General features: G+C 49.9%; 2 protein-coding genes across 14 annotated transcripts in view; one reads left to right on the top strand and one right to left on the bottom strand.

The window, feature by feature from the left end:
• Window positions 1-5,121, bottom strand: part of Banp (BTG3 associated nuclear protein) — a 75,067-nt gene extending 69,946 nt beyond the window's left edge. For 11 of the 12 annotated variants that reach the window (XM_050165223.1, XM_050165226.1, XM_050165231.1 and 8 more), the window contains exon 1: window positions 4,995-5,121. The gene's annotated coding sequence lies outside the window, so the exon portion shown is untranslated. Of the gene's footprint in view, window positions 1-4,590; window positions 4,727-4,994 lie in introns of those variants that run through there. The other variant, XM_050165224.1, reaches the window with a different exon arrangement.
• Window positions 5,122-9,183: 4,062 nt separating this feature from the next.
• Ca5a (carbonic anhydrase 5A) overlaps window positions 9,184-24,238 on the top strand; it is a 25,864-nt gene continuing 10,809 nt past the window's right edge. Inside the window, exons 1-3 of one of the 2 annotated variants that reach the window (XM_050165266.1) lie at window positions 9,184-9,390; window positions 12,885-13,082; window positions 23,085-23,203. In XM_050165266.1, the coding sequence (XP_050021223.1) occupies window positions 9,252-9,390; window positions 12,885-13,082; window positions 23,085-23,203 (456 nt within the window). In that variant the 5' untranslated portion in view covers window positions 9,184-9,251. The remainder of the gene's footprint in view (window positions 9,391-12,884; window positions 13,083-23,084; window positions 23,204-24,238) is intronic. The other variant, XM_050165265.1, reaches the window with a different exon arrangement.

The raw sequence follows: 24,238 nt of genomic DNA, 5'->3' as shown, positions 1-24,238 counted from the left end.
CTCCTTATACCTGCTGCCCAAGTCAGCAGGAGAGAGTCTGAACCCAGAAGCACCTGAAGAGCCACTGCAACGGGCAGCATAGCCAAGACCTGAGTGTAATGCTCAATAGCACATTAGAGGGCACCTACACCCAAATGTCCCCACTGCCAATCCACCCCCACCCTAGCCTGTGTTCAACTTCTATCAACACTTACTGGAGGGCACAGGCCTCACAAATCACAACCCCAGACCAAAGGCAACCACTGTCTGCCACTGGAGTACAGATAGCTTCCTGGGAAACACATATGTCCAACTTCTGATGTGCAAGGTGGACCAGTGAAGACAGACCTCAAAGACAATTTCTTATATGCCCATAACAAAAGGATCCTAGGCTCTGAGTTTGAGCTACACCAGATTTAATGACACTTCAGACAATCAGAGCCTGGGCACTAGTAGGCCGGGTATTGGCACACCTCTAAGGGAATGAACCTCTTAAGAGGCAGGACTCTTCCAGCTCCTCCTCTTCCTATTGGAGGGATCCTTATTGATATGAAAGAAGAAATGACATATCTCCATGAGGAAAAGCAGTCAAGTCATAGCATGATTCCCGTGACCTGGGGAGCTCAGCAGCAGGTGGAGCTGAATGGGTCATGACATCAGCCTGTGAGCCCATCAGCAGAGTCTTCCATCCTTGATCTTCTTTCTTCCTGCTTCCTCCTTTACATGGCAGATTTGCATTTTAGACAAATCTAAACTTTGGAGTTCTGAAATACACTGTAAATATATGTAAATATTAAACCCTTACTTTGCAAAAATGTGAATCTGAATCCTACAAATCTTTAAAACCCATGAAATTTCAAACCTGGAAGGGTAATGTCACGTCAATTCTCAAGGACAGGATCTAGGAGCTACTGCCTGACTTTGCTGGTTTCATAGACATCACAGGGTGTGTTTGCAGAACTTAGATAACCTCAAGTCAGGGGTGAGATCGCCTTGTCATTCGCTGAAACGTGGCACATGACCATGACTTCACACTGAACAACAGTAGCAACGTTCAGCTGGTAAACAGGTCACAGAGCCTGAGATCCATCCTGAGCCCAAGAAGGTTGTTACACGATGTCTTCAGAGGAGGTGGTCTGTGGCAATGATCTCCACAGCAAGCCATCTCTAGCTCTGACCAATGCATAAGCTGAGCTCAGAAGAGGGCTGTTCCCATGCTGGAGATCTATAACCCAGTAAGGCTCCTTTGGGGTAAATCTATGTCTGCTCCACCATAAGCTAATAAATATGGAATCAAATTGGACAGTTCTTGACGAAAATTGCAGAAGTTAATTCAAGATAGGTATCAAATCCATTGTATTTCAGCAATGTTTCATTCTCCTTGATGGTGGTTGCATGCTCTGGAGGCACCAGCTTCTCCATCAGGTTCCAGAGTCAGTTCCAAGCCCAGCCCTACTCTAAGACTAACTCCATCCATGCAGAACAGTGCCAGTTTCTAGATCTGCCCTTGGGAACTAAGGATATGGGAGCAGCACATCGCACCAATATTTCAAGGCAGATTAACACCAGATCTCAGTGCAAGCTTCTGCCAGGGATGAAATGAGCTCTGAATGAAAAGCTGATACAGCCTAAGGAGGCTGCTGTGGTTCAGCTCCCACACTTGCTCTCCTAAAACTCTCCTCCTTGCCAATCAACAGGGCAGGACAGTTAGGAGTCCCTCTGCTGACCAGATCTCTGGGAGGGAATTTCTGAAGAGAAACTGTAACATTCTTCAGCCTGACACATTCCTATTGGGGCCCTCAATGTATCCAACTGTCTAGTCTTTTTTTACCAAAGGAAATGTTTTTTTTTTCTTTTTTCCTAGATAAAAAAATGTGGGATTTTTATAGTCAGCCTTGCATCATGGAATTCAACTGTCCCTTAGGTTTCTATAGCATAGCTGATCTTGAGGATACAGGCTATAAGCTATATAGCACTGGTGGTATTAGTAAAACCACTGTTACAAACTCGTTTAGTAATCTGTGCCTGGAGCCTCATTTCCCTACAAACCAGCTCATGGAACAAAGCTGTGGTTTTTCATCCCAAGTGTCAGTGTGCACACACATGCTGTGACCACATGCAGATTCTGAGTCCCTCACTTGGAGAAGTACTGGTCAGAGTTCTAGTGAACATTCCTCCCCCCATATGCATCTAACATTTTCTTGGGAATATATTGCATTTCTGGCAGAGAACTGATGTGTCCTTAGTTTTTCTCTTGGGGTACTTGACAGCAGTCTCTTCTGGCCACATTAGCCTCAATCATTTGCTTTGGATGTGCAGTATCTGCTGAACTTTTTCCAGAGATAGTACCTTTTTTCCTGTCAAGACTTAGAAACACTGGAGGATACTTAGGGATGATGTAAATATCAGATTAGAGGAGATATGGCAACAAAACAGAGTATGGGGTTCTGAATTAGATCCTGTAACAAACAAATAAACATGTCAGTGGAATACTAGAACTTGTGAAAGGTCTGTAACCTAGGTAACCTTGCTGGTGGAAACATTTCTGGCTTTCTGTGGCCCTTTCCTTGTACAAGCTATCAACACCAGGAGGGGAAATGAAAGGGAGGAGAAAGCTCACCTACGGTTTCTCTGAGTCTTAATCGAAGACTGAATCTGCAGGTGGGCCTAAGAATGCTCATCAGCGTGTGGGTTGCTGTGGACTCTGCTCAAGACTTCAGCAGATGCAGCCCATTCCAATAAGCACAACTTGCAAGTCTGACAGCCCAATGCATCGCCTTCCTATTCCTGTACTATGGGTACAGCAAATACTGCACTGTGCACTTCTGGGTCTGTGAACCATGGTTTGCTGAGCTGCTTACACTGACACAGAAAAAAAAAAGTGGCTACCTTGAGTGCTCACTACAGAACAAGACAAACGAAGCCTAAGCTCAGTGTCTGACCAGTCTCCTGCATCTTGATGCCCTGCCAATATAGCAGAGCCAAAAGAACCATCCACCGACTGGAAGCAGCCACAGAGACCATGCTCTGGCACACAGCCATCATTAAGGCCAAAGGAAGGAGAGAAATGGTCTGAGACAAAAGGCTTTGGAATTCTTGTGCGTGATCTCTACTTACCCCCACTGAAGTATTTTAACATAAAGAGTACAATAAACCCACAAGAAAACAGAACACAGCAAGACTTCGATTTCTGACAGAGGGTCTAATCCAGGTAAGAGAAACAGCAGGCCTGGGGCACGTAGGAGTGAGGCTCTAGGCCTCACCAGTCTCCAAAGTCACCTCAGAGACAAGTAAAACATCTTTCCAGCAAAGGGAAACAGCTGAGATAAAAGGTCCTCCAGGTCTTAAGGCAACAAGCTCATCAAGTCACTAGAGGGGAAAACCATTTTTAAAACCCTCTCTACAGGCCTATGTACTTCAGCCAGTTCCTCTTGCCTTAGGGCCTAAAGCTTAGGCAATAATTACCAATATTGTAAGAAGACCTGCCTTGCAAAGCAAAAAGCTGCTATTTATCACCAAAGAGTGATACTAAACAAGAACTCAGGTAAGAGAACTGAAGTGAGCCCTAGTATAGTCTACTCAGCCTAAGGGAAAATGTACTCATGAAACAAACTACTGGACGAAAGGACAAATACACTCATAGACTACAATTCTGATTGTGGGTCTTTTTTTTTTTTTAATGGTTTTTCGAGACAGGGTTTCTCTGGATAGTTCTGGCTGTCCTTGAACTCACAGAGATCCGCCTGCCTCTGCCTCCAGAGTGCTGGGATTAAAGGCCTGGGCCGCCACTGCCCGGCAGACACAGGTTCTTGAGGATGACGTGGGTGCATAGCATGGATTTTTTTTTTCCCCAAGATAGGATCTCACTATGTAACCCAGGGGGGCCTCAAACTCACAAAGATCCACCTGCCTCTGTCTTCTGCACCACTGCACCAAGCAAAACAGAAAGATTGAGGCTGAAAGACTAATTGAAGCTCTCTCCTGGAATGAGAAAAGGGATTAGAAAGAAAGATGCAAAGATTCAAGTAGTCTACCCAAAATGTGTGTCACACATGACAGGAACCCCTAAAAGAATAAAACCGTGGGAATAAATTCTCTATTAAATTCTCTAATGATTCAAGAGAATTTCCCAGCCTCAAGGACACACCTACTGAGCACACCTGTGAACTGTAAGGATGTCCAAATGCCAAGACCTTAAAATCGTCCAGGGAGGAAAGAGTTACCAGAAAGGAAGAACTTGGCAGAGTCCCTGAGGACTGAAGAAAGGCAGGACTGAAACACTGTGTCCTGAGCTAACCAGGCGTGCAGGGAAGACATCAGGACCTACCTGAGTGGGCCTTAAGATTCACTGACCCAGATTAGAAAAGGACAAAGCGGAGGTGGAGGAAGGCCGAAGATTTAACACTATCCTCGAGAGGTTACAATGTCACCGGGAGCAGAAACACAAAGGCCACTACGAACAACAGGAAAAAGGCTGTGCGGGACAGGGACGTGACGCTAGGTGGGGAAGAGAGCTCCGGTATCAGCCCCGATGTAAACAGAGTGCAGAACAGAGGCGGAAGAGCCAACGAGGGCCAAGCCACCCTCCCGGGGCAGGGAGCCAAGAGCTACCGGGAGATGCGGCCGCTGGAGGCGGCAGGGCGGTGCGGAGGACCCGGGAGCACCGCACGCGGCTCTGCACGGACCGACTGGGGTGGCCGAGCGCGGGAGAGCGCCTCCGCGCGCCGAGGCCGCGACAGGGCCGCCGGGCGCGGGTCTGGGCGGTGCCGAGGCTCTGGAGCCGAACGCTCCCGGCGCCCCGCACGCCCAGCCCGAAGCCCGGGCGGGTGGAGGCGCAGAGGCGGCGCACGGACATTCCGCGGCCCGCTGGCCCCCACTCGGCCAGGCGTGCGGCCCGCGGCCGTTGGCGACGGTTGGCGGCGGGGCGGGGCGGGGGCGGACGGAGATCTCGCTCTCGCTCTCGCCCCGCGGGAAGGGGGAGTGGAGGCGCGACCGGCTGCGGGAGCTGCAATTACCGTGTGGGCTGCGGAATTCTCGTGGTGTTTGTCGGGGAGATGCGATAATGGCGTCCGTCCTCGCGAGAGAAGCAGCCGCTCTGCGCAGGCGCGGCGAGCACCTCCCCGCGCCCTGCGCCCCGCCCTCAGCGCAGGCTCCCTAGGCTCGGGGCTCGAGGGAGGAGCCAGGCAGACAAGGGGCGGAGCCTGCTCTGGGCGCCTCTAGCGCGCGCTTTCACCGACGGACTCCGGTGAACATGCGCAGTTGTCCTCCCGTGGGCCGAGGGTTGACTCCCAAGGCCCTTAATTCCCTTATCGCGCCCGTGATTTTTGCTAAAGCGGTAAATTCTCCCGTGAGGAATCTGAGAAATGTACATCCTTTCTGAGGGGGAGTGAATAGATGCTAATGCTGTCCGATGACTACAAATCCCAGGATAGGCTTGTGTGGCGCGATGTATTTTGGGACAGGTAGTCTCCGCAGTTATGATTTGCCTGCTGGGATTTGTAGTTTATCCGGATTCTGGCAGCCGAGTCCCTTCCCTGCCCTGAGGGCTGCTGGGACTTGTAGTGACAGCTGCACAGATAGACTGTGCGTCTCAAAACCGGTCCTACCTACTCGCGCTGAGGATCGGTCTCAGACGTTCCGGGCTCGTTTAGTGACGTTGTCGCAAAAATGATCCTACTCCGGTGTGGGCAAGCAGGACATTGTCGCGGTGATAGAAATTATATGTGACATGCTTATGTATCCTTTAATAGGAGCTTCTGCGGCATTGATGTGCACTTGCTCCCAGAAATGCCATTACTGGCTGTCTCTGCACTTGGTTTCTCATTCACGTTCCTCTCCGGGCTCGCTCCTTCCGCATGTTCGCAGTGAGCAACCCTCCAAACAAGGATCCGGGAGCTATTTTCACTTGGAAAGAAAAACTTGACCTTAAGTCTCCTGCCCCCTTCCCTTGGTGGGTGAAAGTCATGACTCAGTGACTCAGTGCAGCCACCAGTTGGGCGACCCAACTGAGTTAACACCCTTCTAGACCACTGCGCCCTGTCCGGGTGCTGGTCCTGGGCTACTTTGCCTCACAATGTCTTGAAGACCTCGACCAGGAACTTTGCTGTTAAAACAAGACTTGCCAGTTACAGAGAAGAGAATGAAGTCCAAAGAGGCTGAGAAATTGCTGGTGGTGGCGGCTGGAGCCAGGAGGGCAGGCTTTGGGCGTCTTACCATTTTAAGTTGCCCCTTATCCATGTAGAAAAGAAGTTGGCAGCCTAGACTACATAGCAAATTCCAGGACAGCCACATCTTGCCGCGGGGGTGGGGGTGGGGTGTGGGGTTGAGGAATGAGTAGAAAAGTCTGGGAGCAGGCGCCATCACCACGGACTGCATCTCTGTGCTGTGAGTCTCTTTCTTGTAAGACTTCCTTCTGGTGACCTCGGGCCCCTGGGACTGCAGGACGCAACCTACTTGATGAAGGCCACCCTAGCTAGCACACAGGGCAGATATGTCCCATAGACACCTCACAGTCATATGTAGCCTCCTGCAACAACCTGTTTTCTCAAACTGCCTCATGAAATTTGTTTGCACCCAGTCTTAGCCAAAAGGTGAAGGAGCCACAGGAAAGCTGCAAGGCTCACACCCTGGACTCCAATAAAGCCCTTAGCCTGTAGGGTCCTTTCCTTTTCTCCCACCCAACTATCCGACCTCCAGACACAGTGTATCCCCATGACCTATACAAAAGTCTCTTTACACGTGGTATCCCAATCATTTTGCAAAGTGGTCTCCAACATAAAGATCTGAAATTCCAGCTGACCCAGACTCAGAGGAAACAGTAGAGCGATGGGAGGGATTTAGCCCCGAGGAACCAAGAAGAGCTGGGCAGAGACTCCTGGAGGAACTGCCTACTCCCAGCCTACCCCAGCCAGTTTAACCCTTTAACTGTGAGAACTCTGAGCATGAACTCCTGACTGCGTGGAAAACATAAAGTAACAGTGACATCATTCACAGTATGTTCACCCGGGCACCCTCATTTCCTCCCTTTCATCCATGCCTTTAGCTTTACATTCTTTGCCATCCCAAGACTTCAAATGCACACAGTGATAAGTGGGCGGTGACGAGCGGGCAGAGTGGTAACAACTAGCCAGCAGTGATTAGGGTGAATAAGGAGCCACCTGCCATAAAATTAGGTCACAATCAGAGATTAAGCTAATTAGAGCAAGATTGCGGAACCAGAGTCTTGAGTGTGTGAAGTGTGTGTGTGTATACACGCATGAGTGTTCATGAGTATTTGTGATATCCATGCCCCTCGGCAATCACCCATCTTGTTTCTTTAAGACCGGGTATATCAATGGAGCTTGCAGGGTAGGCTTGCCTGACTGCCTAGTGAGCCCCAGTGGTCCACTTGTCTCTGCCTCCCCAGCTCTGGAATGACAAACCCACCCACCATGCCTGGCTGTTATACCTGGGTTCTGGGGCTCACTCATGTTTAGCTCCTCATGATTGCAGGGTGTGCTCTTTATCAACTGTGTCGTTTCCCCAATCCTCTTTTCTTTCGATGTCCTGGATTTTACATTGTTTGTTTATTCTATGTGTATGTTGAGGGGCTTGTCCGAGTACCATGGCACCTCGTGGAAATGAGAGAGGACAAGTTGGGAGTCAGTTCTCTCCTTCTGCCATCTGGGTCCCAGCGATCAAACTCAGGTCGTCAAACAGGTAGCTCCTTTTTTGAGACAAAGTTTTGTTCTGGAACCCAGGCTGTAGCCAGCTGAGAGGCTGGGTGACAGGCCCTTCTGTGTGCTCCAAGCAGCCGCTGCATTCCTCCCGTGTGTCCCAGACCTTCAACAGCAGCCTAGTGGCCACATGTGCCTGAAGACCTTCTGTTTGGCCGCACTCTTAGCTGCACCTTCTTTTCAGTTCAGTCTCCTCAGTATTGATGTGGGATGGACTCAAAATCCTTGGCATCCTGGCCCAGCCTCTTGCCAGCTAGGAGGCACTCCTGACCCAGGCCACTACTCCAAGCAGTTCCCCACATCTACAGAAAAGAGACAGAAATGCCACTGTGTAGAATTCAGCTTAAAATAAAAGGAATTTATTTGTGTCAGCAGGATGGCTCACCTAGTAAAGGTGATTGACGCCAAGCCTAATGCCCCCAGGATCTGCATGGTGGAAGGAGAGAACTGACTTCCACAAATTGTCCTCTGACCTCCACTTGTGTCTGGGTAAACATATGCATGAAATAAATAAGATTAATTTAAAGTTTTATTCCATTTTGAAAATGAACGTGTTGATTATATGACTGAATGTAAATAAAATTAATAAAGGCAAAAATTAAAAACAATACAAAATAAAAAGCACAATTCTGTTCCCTCTCTCTCTCTCTCTGTCTCTCTCTCTCTGTCTCTCTCTCTCTCTGTCTCTCTGTGTGTCCCTTTATCTTCCTCCTCTCTCTCCTCTCTCCAATTCCTGAGCCCACAGCCCACTCACACTTCATCCCAATCATCCAGGTTTTGTAGATCTAAGACGTGAAGTCTGTGATGTGAGACTTCCCCATACTCTCCCAGACTCAAAGCCTAAAACAATAGTAACAATGACATTTCTTCCATATTTTCCTTTAAGAAAGGCTGCTCCAAGCAGCATGGCCGGGGCCACCAAATGCACTGTGTCCCTATGTGGACCCTTCATGCATGAAAGGGACACGGTTGGTGTTGGTGGCAAACCTCTGGGCAGAGTCCATGGTCTCACCCGCTACACAGCATCCTACTTCAGGAACTGTATGTGGATCAGGTGGGGTCCATGCTGTGGGTCTAGGGCATCTCCAGCCACCTCGCCTCCACAATCAGATCACCCAACCGCAGCCCCCACTCAGCCACTGTGGCTCCACCCTCCTTAAGCTCTTGAACCTGCCCTCTTCTTCCCCCATGTGACAGTTCTGTGTCTGAGCTACATGTCCCCAGAACAGGGTCAACACCACAGGGAACGGGGACTTCACCCTCGCCCATCCCTCACATCCTTCCTGGTGCTCTTGGGGAATCCATGTCAAGTTTAACTCTCTGGCAGGCTTGCCCAGCTGTTTATCAATGACCTGAGTGGCCTGTTCCCAGCCAAGGCCACTGGTCCCAAGTCATCCACTCCTGACCTGGGACAGGCAAGAGTTGAAATTTAACCACTAGGTTCAGAGGTTTTGATGAGTTCCTAAAAAAAAAAAAAAACCAGAGGTGTACCCCACTCCACCCCACTCCACATTGGCCCTGATCAAACAAGAGTGGACAGTGGGGAACTGACACACTATGCTCAGAGCCACGAGGCTGGGGAGAGGCCCCCACAAGCCCTTAGCCATCCTCAGGCACGTGGGGCCTCTCTGTGCCATGAGGCCACAGCTCCAGTGCTTCCGGCATTCCTGTGCAGAGAAACGTGGCAGCTGTGCCCGTAAGTAGACCCTTAGCCTCTCCCAGGTGTGGGTTAATGTCAGCGCAGTCCTTAGGATGGCTTTAAGAGGGAACACGACCCAAAACTGACTGGCTTCCGTCCTGATTTGTTCGGTGTCTCTGGTCTCTGGTGGCCCTGAGTGAAGCACTTCACTCTGGTTCAAGGTGAAAGAGAAGGAGAGGCGTGCTTCAAGCCTCTAACTGGGCCTAAGGCACTTCCTGTAAAATGTGTGTCCTGACTCAACACTCGAGCTGCCTGGCCTAAAGACTTCGGGCTTCTGCGTTTAGAAGGGCCAGGCCCCAGCCCTAAGTGTAGTCAACAGGTGACTTTGAAGAGGTCACAGCTTTACTAAATGCCCTGCCTCCCTACTCTCCTCAGTTTCCTCATCCACAGGACAGGCAAGATGGATGCTGTCTCCAGCATCTGGCAAGAAGCCAGTGTGGAAAGCCTGGTGCATGCAGGTTCTGCTGTTCATCCCAGGGTACCCAGCAGCACACAGCTCTGTCTGCAAACCCCAAGGCAACCAAAGAAGCACCCAGGCCTCCAAGCCTGCTCCTGCCCAGCAGGAGCTCAGGCCTGGAAGGATGACAAAGAGCCTGGGTGATGAACGTCATCTCCCGGTGGTCCCAGCACAGTGTCCAGACTCTGGAGGCAGGAGCTACTCAGAGATGCAGGGAGTGAGAAATCCAAGCCACCCTCCATAAACCAGCTATTGTGACCCACATATCACACCCCCACCCAGGAGGATCTAGGGTGGGAACCCTGTCACCCCCTCTCCTTTCCTATCCTTTCAGGCACTCCTTTTTAAAATATATTTTTATGGTTTATTTAACTTTATTTTATATGCATTGGTGTGAAGGTATCAGATCCACCAGAACTGAATTTTCAGACAGTTGTTAGCTGCCAGGTAGGTGCTGGGAATTGACCCTGGGTCCTCTGGAAGAACAGTCAATGCTCTTAACGGCTGAGCCATCTCTCCAGCCCTCCAGGTACTCCTTACGGGTCCCCAGGTGTGTAGTACCTTCTGAGACCCTCTAGGAGACAGAGAATCCAGCCCTGACCAGACTCCCTGTAAGGCCGGCCACACTGGAGGGGGTACACGCACTTAGATTGCCACACAACCTGCACCAGGGCCGTGGCCTGGACCCTCTTTACAGTCTAGCACCTTCCAAGACCAGGTGCAAGTAAGGAAGGATTACCCATATCCACGGAGCAAGGAGAGTGGGAATGGCTGCGAACTCAGCTAAGGGTCTGTCTCGTGACTCTCTTCCACTCTGTCTGTGAGGAAATGTTAAAGGGAACATATTCTGAGACTCCTGTGGATGATCACAACTGCTCTAATTCCAAGATGGCTGTAGTCATGTCACACCCAGAGGAACTTACACAGCTGTCACGGAAGGGTGATAGATGTATTTACCACTCCAAGTTGTTAAAGGGCATATCATTGTTTCCGGTCAGCAAGCCCAGGTCCTGTTCTACCCAGACACACACTGTGGGCAAGCAGCTTTTGTGGTGCTGGAAGCCTGGGCCCTGAGAGTCCAAAGCCCGGGGTTAAGACTGGCAGAGCCAGAGGCTCACAGATCCACCCTCTGAGAGCTGAGGGCCCACTGCCCTGGGTTTTATAAGGCAGAGTCTTCTGGCTCCAGGCTCCAGGCTCATGGCTCTGAGCTTTAACCCCTGCACTGGGCAGCTGCTGCAGTCCTTGGCTCTAACAGCTGTGAGAAGCATCAGGCAGCTGTTGCTAGTGTTACTATTCCAGAATGTGTCTGGGGGGGGGGGATCTTCAACCTGGGGCAGAAGTTAGTGATACAGCTGTCATGCCTACAGGGTCTGAAGTTTGGCCCTTAAGGTTTGACAGCTCCCTGGAAGTCATCTGGTGACAGCGGTTGGCAGGTTCTCATCTTCCATCTTCACAAGGTCCAATGTCACCACTGCTGTGCCCCCCACCCTGCCACTCTCTGGAACTCTTCAGCTGTCTTCTCAGTGCTTCTGTGTATGATTGTACGCATGCGTACACGTCAATACTGCTGCCCCCAACAACGGCCTCTTCTGTCTGCTCTTCCTGTTACCTGCTCAGCCCAAAGACAAGGTCCTTGAGAGAGACAGGGTTTTGCTGTGTAGCCCTAGCTGTCCTGATACTCACTCCATAGACCAGCCTGGCCTCTCACTCAGAGATCTGCCTGCCTCTGCTTTTTAAGAGATGGGATTAATAATATAATTAATAATATTTCAGCCAGGATTGCGACTCCGCTGCTAGGGCCTGATTCTGTAGCAGCAGCCTGGACTCAGGCCGTAGTCTTACCATGTTGGCGGGAATTCTGTGCCTGCAGGCACTGGCTCTGTTGCTGCCGCTGGAGGTAGCTTTAACTAAATCTCTACTCTTCTGTTTATAAATAAAACTCAAGACTCAAAGGCTGGGCTGAAAACCTGCTAACTTAGAGAGGCTGAGGAACAACTAACTAACCTTCTCTCCTGGCTGGTGTCTCCCAAAAAACATGTCCTTCTGCTCTGCCAAAATAAATAAATAAATAATTCTAAAAAGCCACTCCAAATCCCTCCCCATTACTTCCCTTGTGTCTCATCTCCTCCAGGTGCCCTCTGAGACTCAGTGGTTACTTTCTGCCAACTAGTTGCTAACTTAGCCTCCTGACCCAAGGCTAATTTTATTTAATTAAAATAAATGCTAACTTGAGGTTCACAGTGTGATCAAATATCCCCCAACACTATGTAGACCAGGCCGGCCTCAAACTCACAGAGATCTGCCTGCCTCTGCTTCCAAGGGTTGGAATTACGGTGAGGTCCAGCAGGCCGGAGCATGAGGCCAACTTTACCTAGCGTGGGCCTCATCTTGCTCTAAGAGGTCCTATGAGGCTAATGTGAGTATTTGAGACTCATTTCATATTCAGGAGGCATGGACACTTTGGATGTACCAATGAGCAGCTCCCCCTCACGTCCAAATAGCAGCTCCCCATCACGTCCGGCAGATGCTCTGCTCAGTACAGATGTTTCCCTCTTGGTGATCTCATTTACACAGCCCAGCAAACAGATCCGAAAATATCCACGCTTCTCACACCTTGAGTTTCTGAGTCAGGGAAGCTGAGATGCCAGGCTGGAAGAGAGCTCTTCTAGGGCCTTTGGACACGCCTGCATGTGGTTTCAACTGAGCCTTCTGCAGCTGTGTTAAACACCCATTGCCCAGTGGGAAAATCAAAGGCATGGTTTGTGACATGTAAATTCTTGAGTCTCTCTTACCCCAGATGTGGTCGAGGTCCCTGCCGCTCCAAGGCCCTCTTAATAGAGCACAGGTATCCCAGGCTTGGGGACCCAGCTGGCCTCAAGCTCCCAGAGATACCTTGCCTCTGCCTCCTGAGTGCTGGAATAAAAGCCATGGGTGCCCATGGTTCCCTACTGGGTCTTTTTCTCAGAGCTTTTAGGTCCTGATGCTTCATGCCTGCCCTACTGACCCTCAGTGAAGGTATCCTCTCTGCCTCCAGGGCACCCCCTCTGGACTGGTCCTGTCTCCTCACTGGAAGGCACCCGGCAGTCTCCCATCAACATTCAATGGAGGAACAGTGTGTATGACCCACAATTGACACCGCTCAGGATCTCCTATGATGCGACAACCTGCAGGTACCTCTGGAACACCGGTTACTTCTTCCAGGTGGAGTTTGACGATTCCTCTGAGGAGTCAGGTGAGCCTGGACTGGGATTTAGGGGCTGGGGTCCAAGCAGTCAACCTTTGAACCTGAAATGTTCCCCTAGGCGGGAGCACCTGAATATCTGGTCCCCCACTGATGCCTCTGTTCATTGAGGTATAGAACCATTGGGAGATGGGGCCTTTCTAGAGGAAGTAGGTCACTGGGGCAAGTCTTAGGGCCATATATTATCCTCAATCCTTCCCTTTCCTCTCCTTACTTGTGTGTGTGTGTGTGTGTGTGTGTGTGCATGCTTGTGCATAGAGAGGTCAGAGGTCAACCCCAGGTGTCATCCTCAGGAGCTGTCCACCTTGATTTTTGAGACACAGGATCTCTCTCTGGCCTGAGACTCACCCACTAGCCTAGGTCAGCTGGCCAGGGAGCCCTAGCTCTGTCTGTCGTCACCTCTCTAGCACTGGGGTTACATACGCAAGCACCGCACCGTGCCTTGCTGTTTATGTGGGGATTAGGTCCCCAGGCTTGTGTAACTGAGTCGTCTCCCCAGCCCCTGCCTCCTTTCTCTGGTTTCCACTCCTACCGTCACGGAGCTGCTCTGCCCTCCTTCCCCGACACAATGGACGCAATTTCCCCTCTGGAAACTGAGAACCAATGTAAACCTGGACAAATCTTAAGTTGCTTCTGGGAGGTGCTGGGTCTCAGGAATCAACAAGTAACTAACACAGTGGCCATTCTTCTCTTCCATGATGTCACAGACTCAGCAAAGAAGGGGAACCTGGGCGGGGCTGGGAGGTGGTGCTCACCTAAGGGGGAGAAAGCATGTCGCCAGCAGTCACCTGAGTCTTGATGCCTTGAGAGAAAAAAACCAGAAACAGAGTAGGGTCCCTTCCCATGCCAGGCTGAGGAAAAAGCAAACTAGTTAAGGCTGGTGAGGGCTGGGCAGGGGCATAAGAGCCACACTCCGCAGGTTTGCAGCTCTCTTTGATGTGGCCATTGCACGCTGCACCTTCAAGTTCCAGAGAGCAGCATCTCTAGCGGTGGAGTCGGGAGAGCCTCCCCAGTCACTCTGAGGGCCTGTCCTGGCACTACTGCCTGCCACTGTTCCCATCCCTCTCAGTCTCAGACCCCTGATTTCACCCCACCCCCACCCCCACATACTCCCACCTCTCTTTAAGACGAAGGTCTGCAGTGGCTGTTGTGTTAGTTCAAACCTCTTTCGGTTGCTCACTGCCTGTCTCTTATAGGTCGTCATTGCCAGGGCGATGAATCATGGAAGCAGATAGAGCCTGTGAATGGCTGAAGACCCCTGGACTAAAGGCCTTGCCAAGGGAGGCAACAGAGAGGCTGTAGGGAAAAAAGGATGAAGACAGAGGGTGTGGAGGCAGGGTTGTCACACAGGACATAGCAACCAGGGAGCCAGCACCCCATGGAAGCTTCCCGGTGGAGGGGAGCATGAGATGGTGTTTAGAGCAGCAAGCTGGACCTTGGGGGAACAGAAAGGGCAGAGTGTGCCCCCATCTACTTATCAGTTGGGCGTGTGAGAGGCCAGTCAGCCCTCTGGTCAACCCTCTGCTGCTGCGTTACTGAAGCTGCACCCTGGCTCCATGGAACTGGAAGGAGGGATTGAAAATGAGGGCACCTGGAACCCTGCCAAAGGATTAAGCATTCAGTACAGGACCTCTTCGCCCACTGTGGTTGCAGCCAAGTGCTGGCTTCATGCCCTCTGCTAGGCTGTCCAACAGAGGGAATGCCAAGATGCAGGAAGCAGACGCTAGCCCGGAGCTCAAGGGGGCTTTCTCTGACCATAGAGAACTTGCTCACTAAGACCCATTCAGTCAGTTCAAGCACCTGTGTAACACTGACACCCCGAATGGCTGAGGTGAACTGAGGTCACTCTGTTACAGTCCTGGCCAGAAAGAAAACAACCGAGAGAGACGCTTCGGTTATCAGAATATGGAAACATGGACCTGGAAGAATTACATTTCCCCCCAGGAACTCACAGTGGAATGGAAAGGCTGAATCCTGGTGTCGGTCAGAGGATGACCTCACCTCCCAGGATGGTTCTGACAGCTGTGTGAGGCCCCATCTAGAGACTAAACTGTGACAGGAAAGGATCACTGTTGGGTGGGACCACACCGTGACTAGGTCTGCTTAGTCGTACCTACCCTTTACTCTGAATTTAACCCCAAATCTCCTATTAGGACCCGAGGGATGGACTTGAGGGTAGTTTTGTATGTCTGTATTTCTTCCTCTTCCCAGTGTGGCTACATTGAATAAGTCCCCTTTCTCTGCTTTTCACTACCTGTCTCTTTAAGAAAGATATTGGGATGAGAGACTGAGTCTAGCTCGTTGGGGCTGCCAGGATCCAAGCTTTGCCTGTAAAAATTCCCATAACATCTCTATAGTCCACCAAGGCCTCTGATCCTCTAAGTAACAACTGATAGTTGTTGATGGAGACTGTGCGTTCATTTCCCGACCTCCCAGACCCAAATAACCACACAGAAGCTATATTAATTACAACACTGCTTGGCCTATTAGCTCAGGCTTCTTATTAACTAACTCTTGCATCTTAAATTAACCCATTTCTATTAATCTGTGTATCACCACAAGACTGTGGCTTACCGAATGAGTCTTGCGTCCTCCTTCAGCAATTACATGGCGTCTCTTTGACTTCTCCTACTCTCTCTATATGTATCTGAGTTTGGATTTCCCACCTACCTTTACTCTACTAAGCCATTGACCAAAACAGCTTTATTCATCAACCAATGAAAGTAACACATACACAGAAGGACATCCCACATAAGACAGTTATCATTGTAGTTTTCCCCCCCCCCTTTGGGGGCCTGCCACCCAGCTCCCAAATAAATACATAGAGAGTTATTTAGTCTTGCTTATGAATGCCCAGCCTTGGCTTGGATTGTTCCTAGTTAGCTTTTCTTTTCTTTTTGCTTTTGTTTGTTTGTTTGTTTTTGAGACAGGGTTTCTCTGTGTAACAGCCCTAGCTGTCCTGGAACTAGCTCTTATAGACCAGGTTGGCCTCGAACTCACAGAGATCTGCCTTCTGAGTGGATTAAAGGCATGCACTACCACCACCTGACTCTAGTTAGCTTTTCAAGCTTAAATTATCCCATTTCTCTTTAACTACAGTTTGCCTCTAGGCTTTTAACCTTTCTTTGTTCTATATAACTTTCTTTTCTTCTTACTCTACAGCTGGCTGGGTAGCTGCCCCTGGCATCCTCATCTTCATATCCTTTTCTCATCCCTCTCTTCCCTAGATTTCTTCTCCTATTTATTCTCTCTGCCCACCAGCCCCAGCTATTTCTCTCCTGCCTAAATATTGGCTGTTCAGCTCCTTACTCAACTGATCAGGTGGTTTAGCCAGGCAAAACAACACCAGGTTTACAGAGTTAACCAAATACAACATAAAAGAATGTTAACACATCTTTGCATCATTAAACAAATATTCCACAGCATAAACAAACGTAACACATCTTAAACTAATATTTCCCTACATGTCACCAAAGCCAAGACACCCTAGGCAGCTTTATTCTTGAGAGCCCATGTCCGAGGGTGCTGCCCTTGGCCACCACAGACCAGGCTCCCAGCCACGTGTCTGGGAGTTTGAAGTTACAGATTTCACTTCTGTCCACCAGGGGTCACCAGTTGCACACCAGAGAAAGCCTGCCTGTTAGAATAAACTGAAAGGAAGCATGAAGTACCCAGATAAACCAAGACTCCTAAATGGACAAGTGACCTGGAGACAGGGCAGTAAGAACAGCAATAAGAAATCCTTCCTTATCTCTGTGATCAGATTGGTGCTTAGCCCAATTGTCATCAGAGAGGCTTCATCCAGCAACTGATGGAAACAGATGCAGAACTGTAGACAAACATTAGGTGGGGTTCAGGGAATCCTGACGAAGAGGAGGAGAAAGGATTGTGGGAGCCAGAGGGGTCAAGGACATCACAAGAAAACTCACAGAATTAACTAACCTGGGCTCATAGGGCCTCACAGAGACTGAACGGACAACCAGAAAGCCTGCATGGGACTGACCTAGGCCCTCTGCAGGTTACTGTTACTGTTACAGTTGTATAGCTTGGTCTGCTTGTGGGACTCCTAACAGTGGGAACAGGGACTGTCTCCCACTCTTTTACTGGCTTTTGGGACCCTACTCACTATACTGGGTCACCTTGCCCAGCCTCGTTCCAGGGGAGGTGCTTAGTCTCACTGCAACTCAACATGCCACGTTTTATTGATACCCGTAGGAGACCCGTGCTTTCCTAAGCAGAAAGGGAGGAGGAGTGGAGGACGGACTGGTAGGAGAGGAGGGAGGGGAAACTGCAGCCGGAATGTCAAATAGACAAATAAATTTATATTAAAAAAAAAAGAGAGAAAGAGAAAGAAATCCTTGCTTGTATCGCAGGTCTCTGCAATGTCTTCTAACAGACCCAGATCCTAGCTAGGTGAAGGGCCTGCTGGAAACATCTCCAGTAGAGAGAAGACTCCGGGGACCCCTGAGTCTGACCACTGGGGTGTGGATTGATGAGCTCAAGATGCTACATGAAGTTGAGGAGAGAGTGCTTGGGGGGCTCCCTTCTAATGGATGCTGGCTTCTTCCTTCCTTCCTGCTGGCTTCCCATTCTTTTTGCTTTGTCTCCTTCCTTGGTGTTTTGACTGGGACTCACTATGTAACCCAGGCCAGGCTCACACTCAAGATATCCTTCCGCCTCAGCCTCCTGAGAACTGGGACTGCAAGTGTGTGCCACCATGCCTGGCTCTTAACGCATGTTTGTCTGAAGCCATGTCTGACAAAGTCTGTACAGGAAGGTCCTACCTTGGGAGAAACCGTGTCTCTTTCAGGTGCTGTGTTAATCCCAAAGATGGGTCAAGACAGACTATCAACCCAAATTATCATGGCCAAATTAATTACAGCAAGTAATTAATTAAAGCGAACTTTTTGATTCGTGTACACTGGCTGCCATCTCCTAAGGCGAAGTTCAAAAAGTCAGCATTGGATATGAGAAAGACAAGGGTTTTTTTCTTTTTTTTTTTATTGATTTTTATTGAGCTCTACATTTTTCTCTGCTCCCTTCCCTGCATCTCCCCTCCCCTTCAACCCTCTCCCAAGGTCCCCATGCTCCCAATTTACTCAGGAGATCTTGTCTTTTTCTACTTCCCATGTAGATTAGATCTATGTAAGTCTCTCTTAGGCTCCTCATTGTTGTCTAGGTTCTCTGGAATTGTGGTTTGTAGGCTGGTTTTCTTTGCTTTGTGTTTAAAAACCACTTATGAGTGAGTACATGTGATAATTGTCTTTCTGGTTCTGGGTTACCTCACTCAAAATGATGTTTTCTAGCTCTATCCATTTGCCTGCAAATTTCAAGATGTCGTTATTTTTTCTGCTATGTAATACTCCATTGTTTAAATGTACCATATTTTCCTTATCCATTCTTTGGTCGAGGGGCATTTAGGTTGTTTCCAGGTTCTGGCTATGACAAACAAAGCTGCTATGAACATAGTTGAGTATATGTCCTTGTGGCACGATTGAGCATCCTTTGGATATATACCCCAAAGTGGTATTATTAAGTCTTGAGGAAGGTTGTTTCCTACTTTTCTGAGAAATCGCCACACTGACATCCAAAGGTGCTGTACCAGCTTGCACTCCCACCAGCAATGCAGGAGTGTTCCCTTTTCCCCACAAACTCTCCAGCATAAATTGTCATCAGTGTTTTTGATCTTGGCCATTCTTACAGGTGTAAGATGGAATCTCAGAGTTGTTTTGATTTGTATTTCTCTAATGACTGAACATTTCCTTAAGTGGAAAGACAAGGTTTTCATAGCTCAGGGGTTACAAGTTTCCAAACAGGGAGAAATTGGTGGGGATTAAGGGAGCAGAATTTAACAAGCAATGAGAATAAGGTAATCACAACCTGGGTGGCCATCTAACTTTTTTAAACAAAGTTGCAAGACGGTTACAAGCAACTTTTGAAACAAAGACATGATTGCCATTCCTGGAACAGTCTGTTCAGAACCATTTGTAGTTAAAGTTACAGGTGGGGCATTGCTCACTGCTTGAGAAACAGAGGTTTAATCATAAACCTGAGTGAACCTAGTTTGTCTTTACTATAAGATTTTTTAAAAAGTTTATTATTTCATAATTACACACACACATCTCTAAATTTACTTATTTTTTATAGTATGTGCATTGGTGCTTTGCTTGCATGTCTGGATAAGGGTGTCAGATCCCCTGGAACTGGAGTTACAGACAGTTGTATGCTGCCATGTGGATGCTGGGAATTGAACCTAGGTCCTCTGGAAGAGCAGTCAGTGCTCCTAACCACTGAGCCGTACTTTAAGCCTAAAATGGAGGCAGGCTAGTTCTTCAACTGTAACCTTGATTATAACATTATCATTACTGAGTAACGTTCTTAGAAGTCAGAGCAACAGTGAGTGGCTGTGGGGTGCCAAGTCTTTTGGGACACCAGGGACCTTGCCTTTGTTTGCGTTTGTTCTTTCCTTTGTTCCTGTAAGACAGGTCTTCTTCTTCTGCAAATGCCACCTATGAGATGGCACCTCAGTAAAACCACACTCCAGCTGATCTGAGCTTGGCTTGGTGTTCAAGTCTGGGTTCTGTGGGGCTCAGCACTGGCAACAGCGGTTAGCCAGCTGTGGCTTACCCTCACCTAGATAGGATCAGGAGCAGAGAAGCTTTGGCCTTGGCAACTGTTGGCACAGGTTGGCAACTGGTTAAATTCAGAGGCGGCACGGAACGCGCTACCCTTCGCAAGATCCTCTGCTTTTCCTGGTTCTGACCAACAAGAAGTTTCCCAAGCTTCTCTTATGCTAACTTTAAGCCCTAAAGCAGCTGCTGTTCCTGCCAAAAGCCCACTGTGTCCTGGGAAAAGACCCGAATTACAAATAGGTGGCTATTAACGGAGGCGAGGCGACCAGCCATCGCTGGGCACTCTGAGCCTTAAATGTCACTTGTTTTACTTGGAGAGTCTGACTCTGGCTGACGTAATCGCCCAATTTTATCTCCATGATCTCAGAAGTACCTGCTCTCAGAGAACACAGGGTGACGAGTAGTCAGGCCTCAGTGGACAAACAGTGCTGCAGGCAGTCTGGGGGCTGAGACTGGCAAAAGGCTCTATTTCTCAAGACTCAGATTGCCTCTTCTCTTAAATAAGTTACTGTGTTATCATTATGTACAGCCTATTGCTTGTCGTTCAGTCACCTCACGGTGTGTGCTAAGTGTTCACCACCGACAGCTAGAAGAGCTGGAGACCAGAAAACAAAATACCGGGGCATGGAGGTTTGGCCTGTGACACTTGTTCCCAGCTATCTTACCCCAGACACACGTGAACGACTACTGTCCTATTTCCTTGAAAGCTTCCTACATGCTGGACAGTATACCTCCCGTGGGACTCAATCCTTACTGGGACTCTACTCTTGAAGAGGGGAACCAAAGCTGGAAGGCACGAAGAGCTAGGCAGGCCAGGATCATCTCTGTAGAAGGGTTCCAGCTAGAGCCCTTGTGCCTGCAGACCCAGACAGCGGAAAGAGCCGTGAAGGATGCCTTCCCAGTCCTGAAATAAGCACACTTGCTGCTTGGCTGTCAGGGCTAATTTTAGAAACACCGACACAGTGAGAGTTTTCTGTTCCAACTTGAAAGGGCCCAAGCCTGCTCCTCTGCGTGTGTGCATTCGTGAATGATGAGGCTGCACTATGGCTGCAGTGCACCGGACTCAAAAACGCTCCAAGCTCTGAGTCCCAGAGATCCCCAGATTTCTGGCCTCTCCCCCATTGCTTTGCTTTCCTGGAGTCTTTCCTGCCCAGTGCAAGTCACATGGTCACTTTCCTTTGCTGGGAGACATTGAAACCCCACTTGCCTTTCCACTGAGCCTCCTCGGCAGGCCACCAAGTACTCTCTCTCTTCAAACACCCTTGTCTTTGGTCCAGACAGGATGTCACTGTGTAGCCCCGGCCAGCCTTGAACTCACCATGTGGACCAGGCTGTCTTTGAACTCTTAGAGATCTCCCTGCCTCTGCCTCCAGAGTGCTGAGATTAAATGTGTGCACAACCATGTCTGGCCTTCCCTTATTTTTATTTGGTATACTTCAGCCTTTGGGGTTTTCAGTGAGCTTGCTTCATCCCCACTGCACAGTAGTCCCCATAGAACTAGCAAGCTCCTTGCTCAGATATAAATAATGTCTCCTGCCTGTCCCAGAGGGTCCCCAGCACCCTGCAGGGCTGTCCTTCATCAGGCCTCCCACCTTTGAGGGGCTGCCATGTTTCACTGAAGCAGACAGGACCTCCAATTCATAGGCACTAATTTGCAAAGGGTCTTCTGATGTTGTCAGGAAGAGTGTGGAGTCAAAGCCTGGCCCCCGTTGGACTAGGATGATCTTTAGACTTTATCTGTTAAAGGGCCATGATTGGAGTTCAGGTCCCTTCCTATCCTAATGGAGTCTGGGGTAACTTTCTTCTCCTCCAAGTCCAGGTGGGTACTCAAGGATGGTCCTGGAAGAAAGGAACCTGGAGCCCTTTCCCTCCACCTCTGACCGTATCCTGGTCATCCCTGCCCCCAGGAAGGGAGGGTGCGGGTGACTTTGCGACAAGGATTGTTGGTGCAGGCCTGGCAGACTTGCAGCTGCTCCTTCTTTGTCATCATCATCATTTTGGTGGAGACCCTAGCATGTTTGTCACCCCTCCAGTGAAAGCTGCCCCTTTTGCATGTACCCCAAGAAAATCAAACAGAATCTTGGAATGTAAGCTCCACCGTAGATTTGCCTTAGCCTGGACCCTTTCATCCGCCGACCAGAACCTCAACACCCAGTGTGTAACTGGCATCCACTGGTCAGACTGTCACTCACTGGGGAGAAGACTGGTTCTGGGTATTAAAAATTCCAGATATAATTCAGCAGTGAGTGTGTTGTGTACATGTGTGCCCGTGTAGAAGCCCGAGAATAACTTCTCAAATCAGGTGTTGTTCCTCAGGAGCCATCGATCTTGCTTTCTGGTTTGGTTTGGTTTTTAAAGACATGGTTTCTCTGGGTAATGGTCCTGGCTGTCTTGGAACTCACTTTGTAGACCAGGCTGGACTCACAGAGATCTGCCTGCCTCTGCCTCCCGAGTGCTAGGATTAAAGGTGTGCGCCACCATCGCCCAGCCTGGTCAGCCTTTGACACAGCCTAGAGCCACCGAGAAGGGGTGTCACTAGAAGGATCGCTCAGATGAGATTGGCATGTGGTCCTGGCTGAGGGGGACGTTTTTGCCGGCTAACTGATGTGGGGGGTCCAGTCCATATGGGTGGTCCCGTTTGCTGGGCAGATGGTCCCTGGCTGCCTAAGAAAGCCACCTAAGCATGATCCCGAGAGGAAGCTAGGGGGCGGCGTTGCTCCATGATCTCTGCCCGGCAGCTGAATGGAAATATGTCACCAGCCAGAAGAAAGGTGATTAGACACCTGGGAGCTTGTCAATGGGTTCCCAGCCCTACACTGGACAGCAGTGACTTTGTCACCGTCCAACCCCAGGACAGCAGAAAAGCAGACGCAATGACACCCCCCTGTAATCCCAGAACTCAGGAGGTAGAGGTGAGAGGATCAGAAGTTCAAAGTCAGCCTCAGATACACATGAAGTTCAGCACCAACCTGGGCTACATGAGCCCCTGCCTCGGAAGAAAAGAAGCTCTTGGAAATCGTTGTAAGATTAGCACATCTCAGAGACCCCACCCGTGTCTATGTGTGGCACAACCTGCAGGGACTCAGGATCCTTACTGCCATCCAGTGGCTGTGCTCAGGCATGGTCTTTGCTTATCCTAGAGTTTACTAGGCCCCTGCCGTGTGGTAGGCACCACTCTCCGGGCCTAGGTAGCCAAACCCAGGCCAGGCTCACCTTTCACAGACCTCCCTGTCTCGGGGGGTGGGGGGGTGGGGGGTGTAGAATGTTTCTGTTGCCCTCGCCCCCCCAACATCCCCCTCCCCGCTCGCAATGTTGAGCCCACACAAAGCCCAGGCACAAGTGTCCCTTCTCTTGTTTCCAGGGATCAGTGGTGGGCCCCTGGGAAACCACTACAGGCTGAAGCAGTTTCACTTCCACTGGGGAGCAGCGAACGCGTGGGGCTCGGAGCACGTGGTGGATGGCCACGCCTACCCAGCTGAGGTTTGTAAATGCCAACAGCACACGCATGGGTTCTCTGTCAGGCCTACTACAGCGATCATCACTCCCCCCTCCCACCCCACCCCACTACACACACACACACACACACACACACACACACACACACACACACACACAGAGTTCCTAGACCTAAAGGATTTCCAGAGACCTGGGGCTGCCTCTGTGCCAATTAGAAAAATAGTAGCAGCTGGAGCAGCTGAACCATGGCTGCCTCGTCCTGGGATGGAGGGCAGGTGCGGCAGGTGTGGACAGAAGAGACAGGTTCTGAGAAGTCATGTAGCTCGCTGAAACTCGGTGCTCAGCAGTGGCCTCATGTCCACCTGGAAGGAAAACCTCCACAGTAGGATCTCCTCTCCCCTTCCTCGACTCCCCTTCCTCTTCCTTCCCGTCCTCTCCTTTCTCTCCCTTCTCCCTTCCCTCCTCCTCCCTTTCTCCTCTTTCCCTTACCCCTCCACCTCCTTCTTCTCCTGCTCCTGCTCCTCCTCTGCAGAGCTGGGGATGCCACCCATCCTTGAGCCACACCCCCAGCCAGAGATCATCTTCTCAAAGGCCATATTTTCAGCATCCCAAAGCGGGGCCACCAGAGAAAGTTAAGGAAAAGAGCATTAGGCATTGGTTCGGAAGTTGTGGCAGGCAACAGGCAGTGCCTGGAAACTGCCCAACATGAAAAATTCCCAACACAGAGAGAAATGGAGAAACCACGGGGCCAACTTGCAGTATTCACATTGTCAATCCTCCGTCTACCCCTGCTCTCTAGGTGTTGCCTCTGCTGCCCCTCTCATCTCTGTCGTCGCCCCCCTCCCCCGCCCCATCCTTCTGCCTTCCTCCGCTCACCTTTTACAACACATTGACTTTCCATTTCATCAGCTTCTGGTCGTAGAAGTGAACCAGAGTCAAAGCCGCCCAGTTCTTGTTCATTCCGAACTGGCAAACACTGCCACTGCCACTAGAGGGCGCACAGTCTCTCTCTCTCTCTCTCTCTCTCTCTCTCTCTCTCTCTCTCTCTCTCTCTCTCTC

The sequence above is a fragment of the Alexandromys fortis genome, unplaced genomic scaffold, assembly GCF_014885135.2.
Source record: "Alexandromys fortis isolate MF-2015 unplaced genomic scaffold, M_Fortis_MF-2015_v1.1 scaffold_165, whole genome shotgun sequence".
In the NCBI taxonomy this organism is placed as follows: Eukaryota; Metazoa; Chordata; class Mammalia; order Rodentia; family Cricetidae; genus Alexandromys; species Alexandromys fortis.
This window is presented reverse-complemented; position numbering and strand designations above follow the sequence as displayed.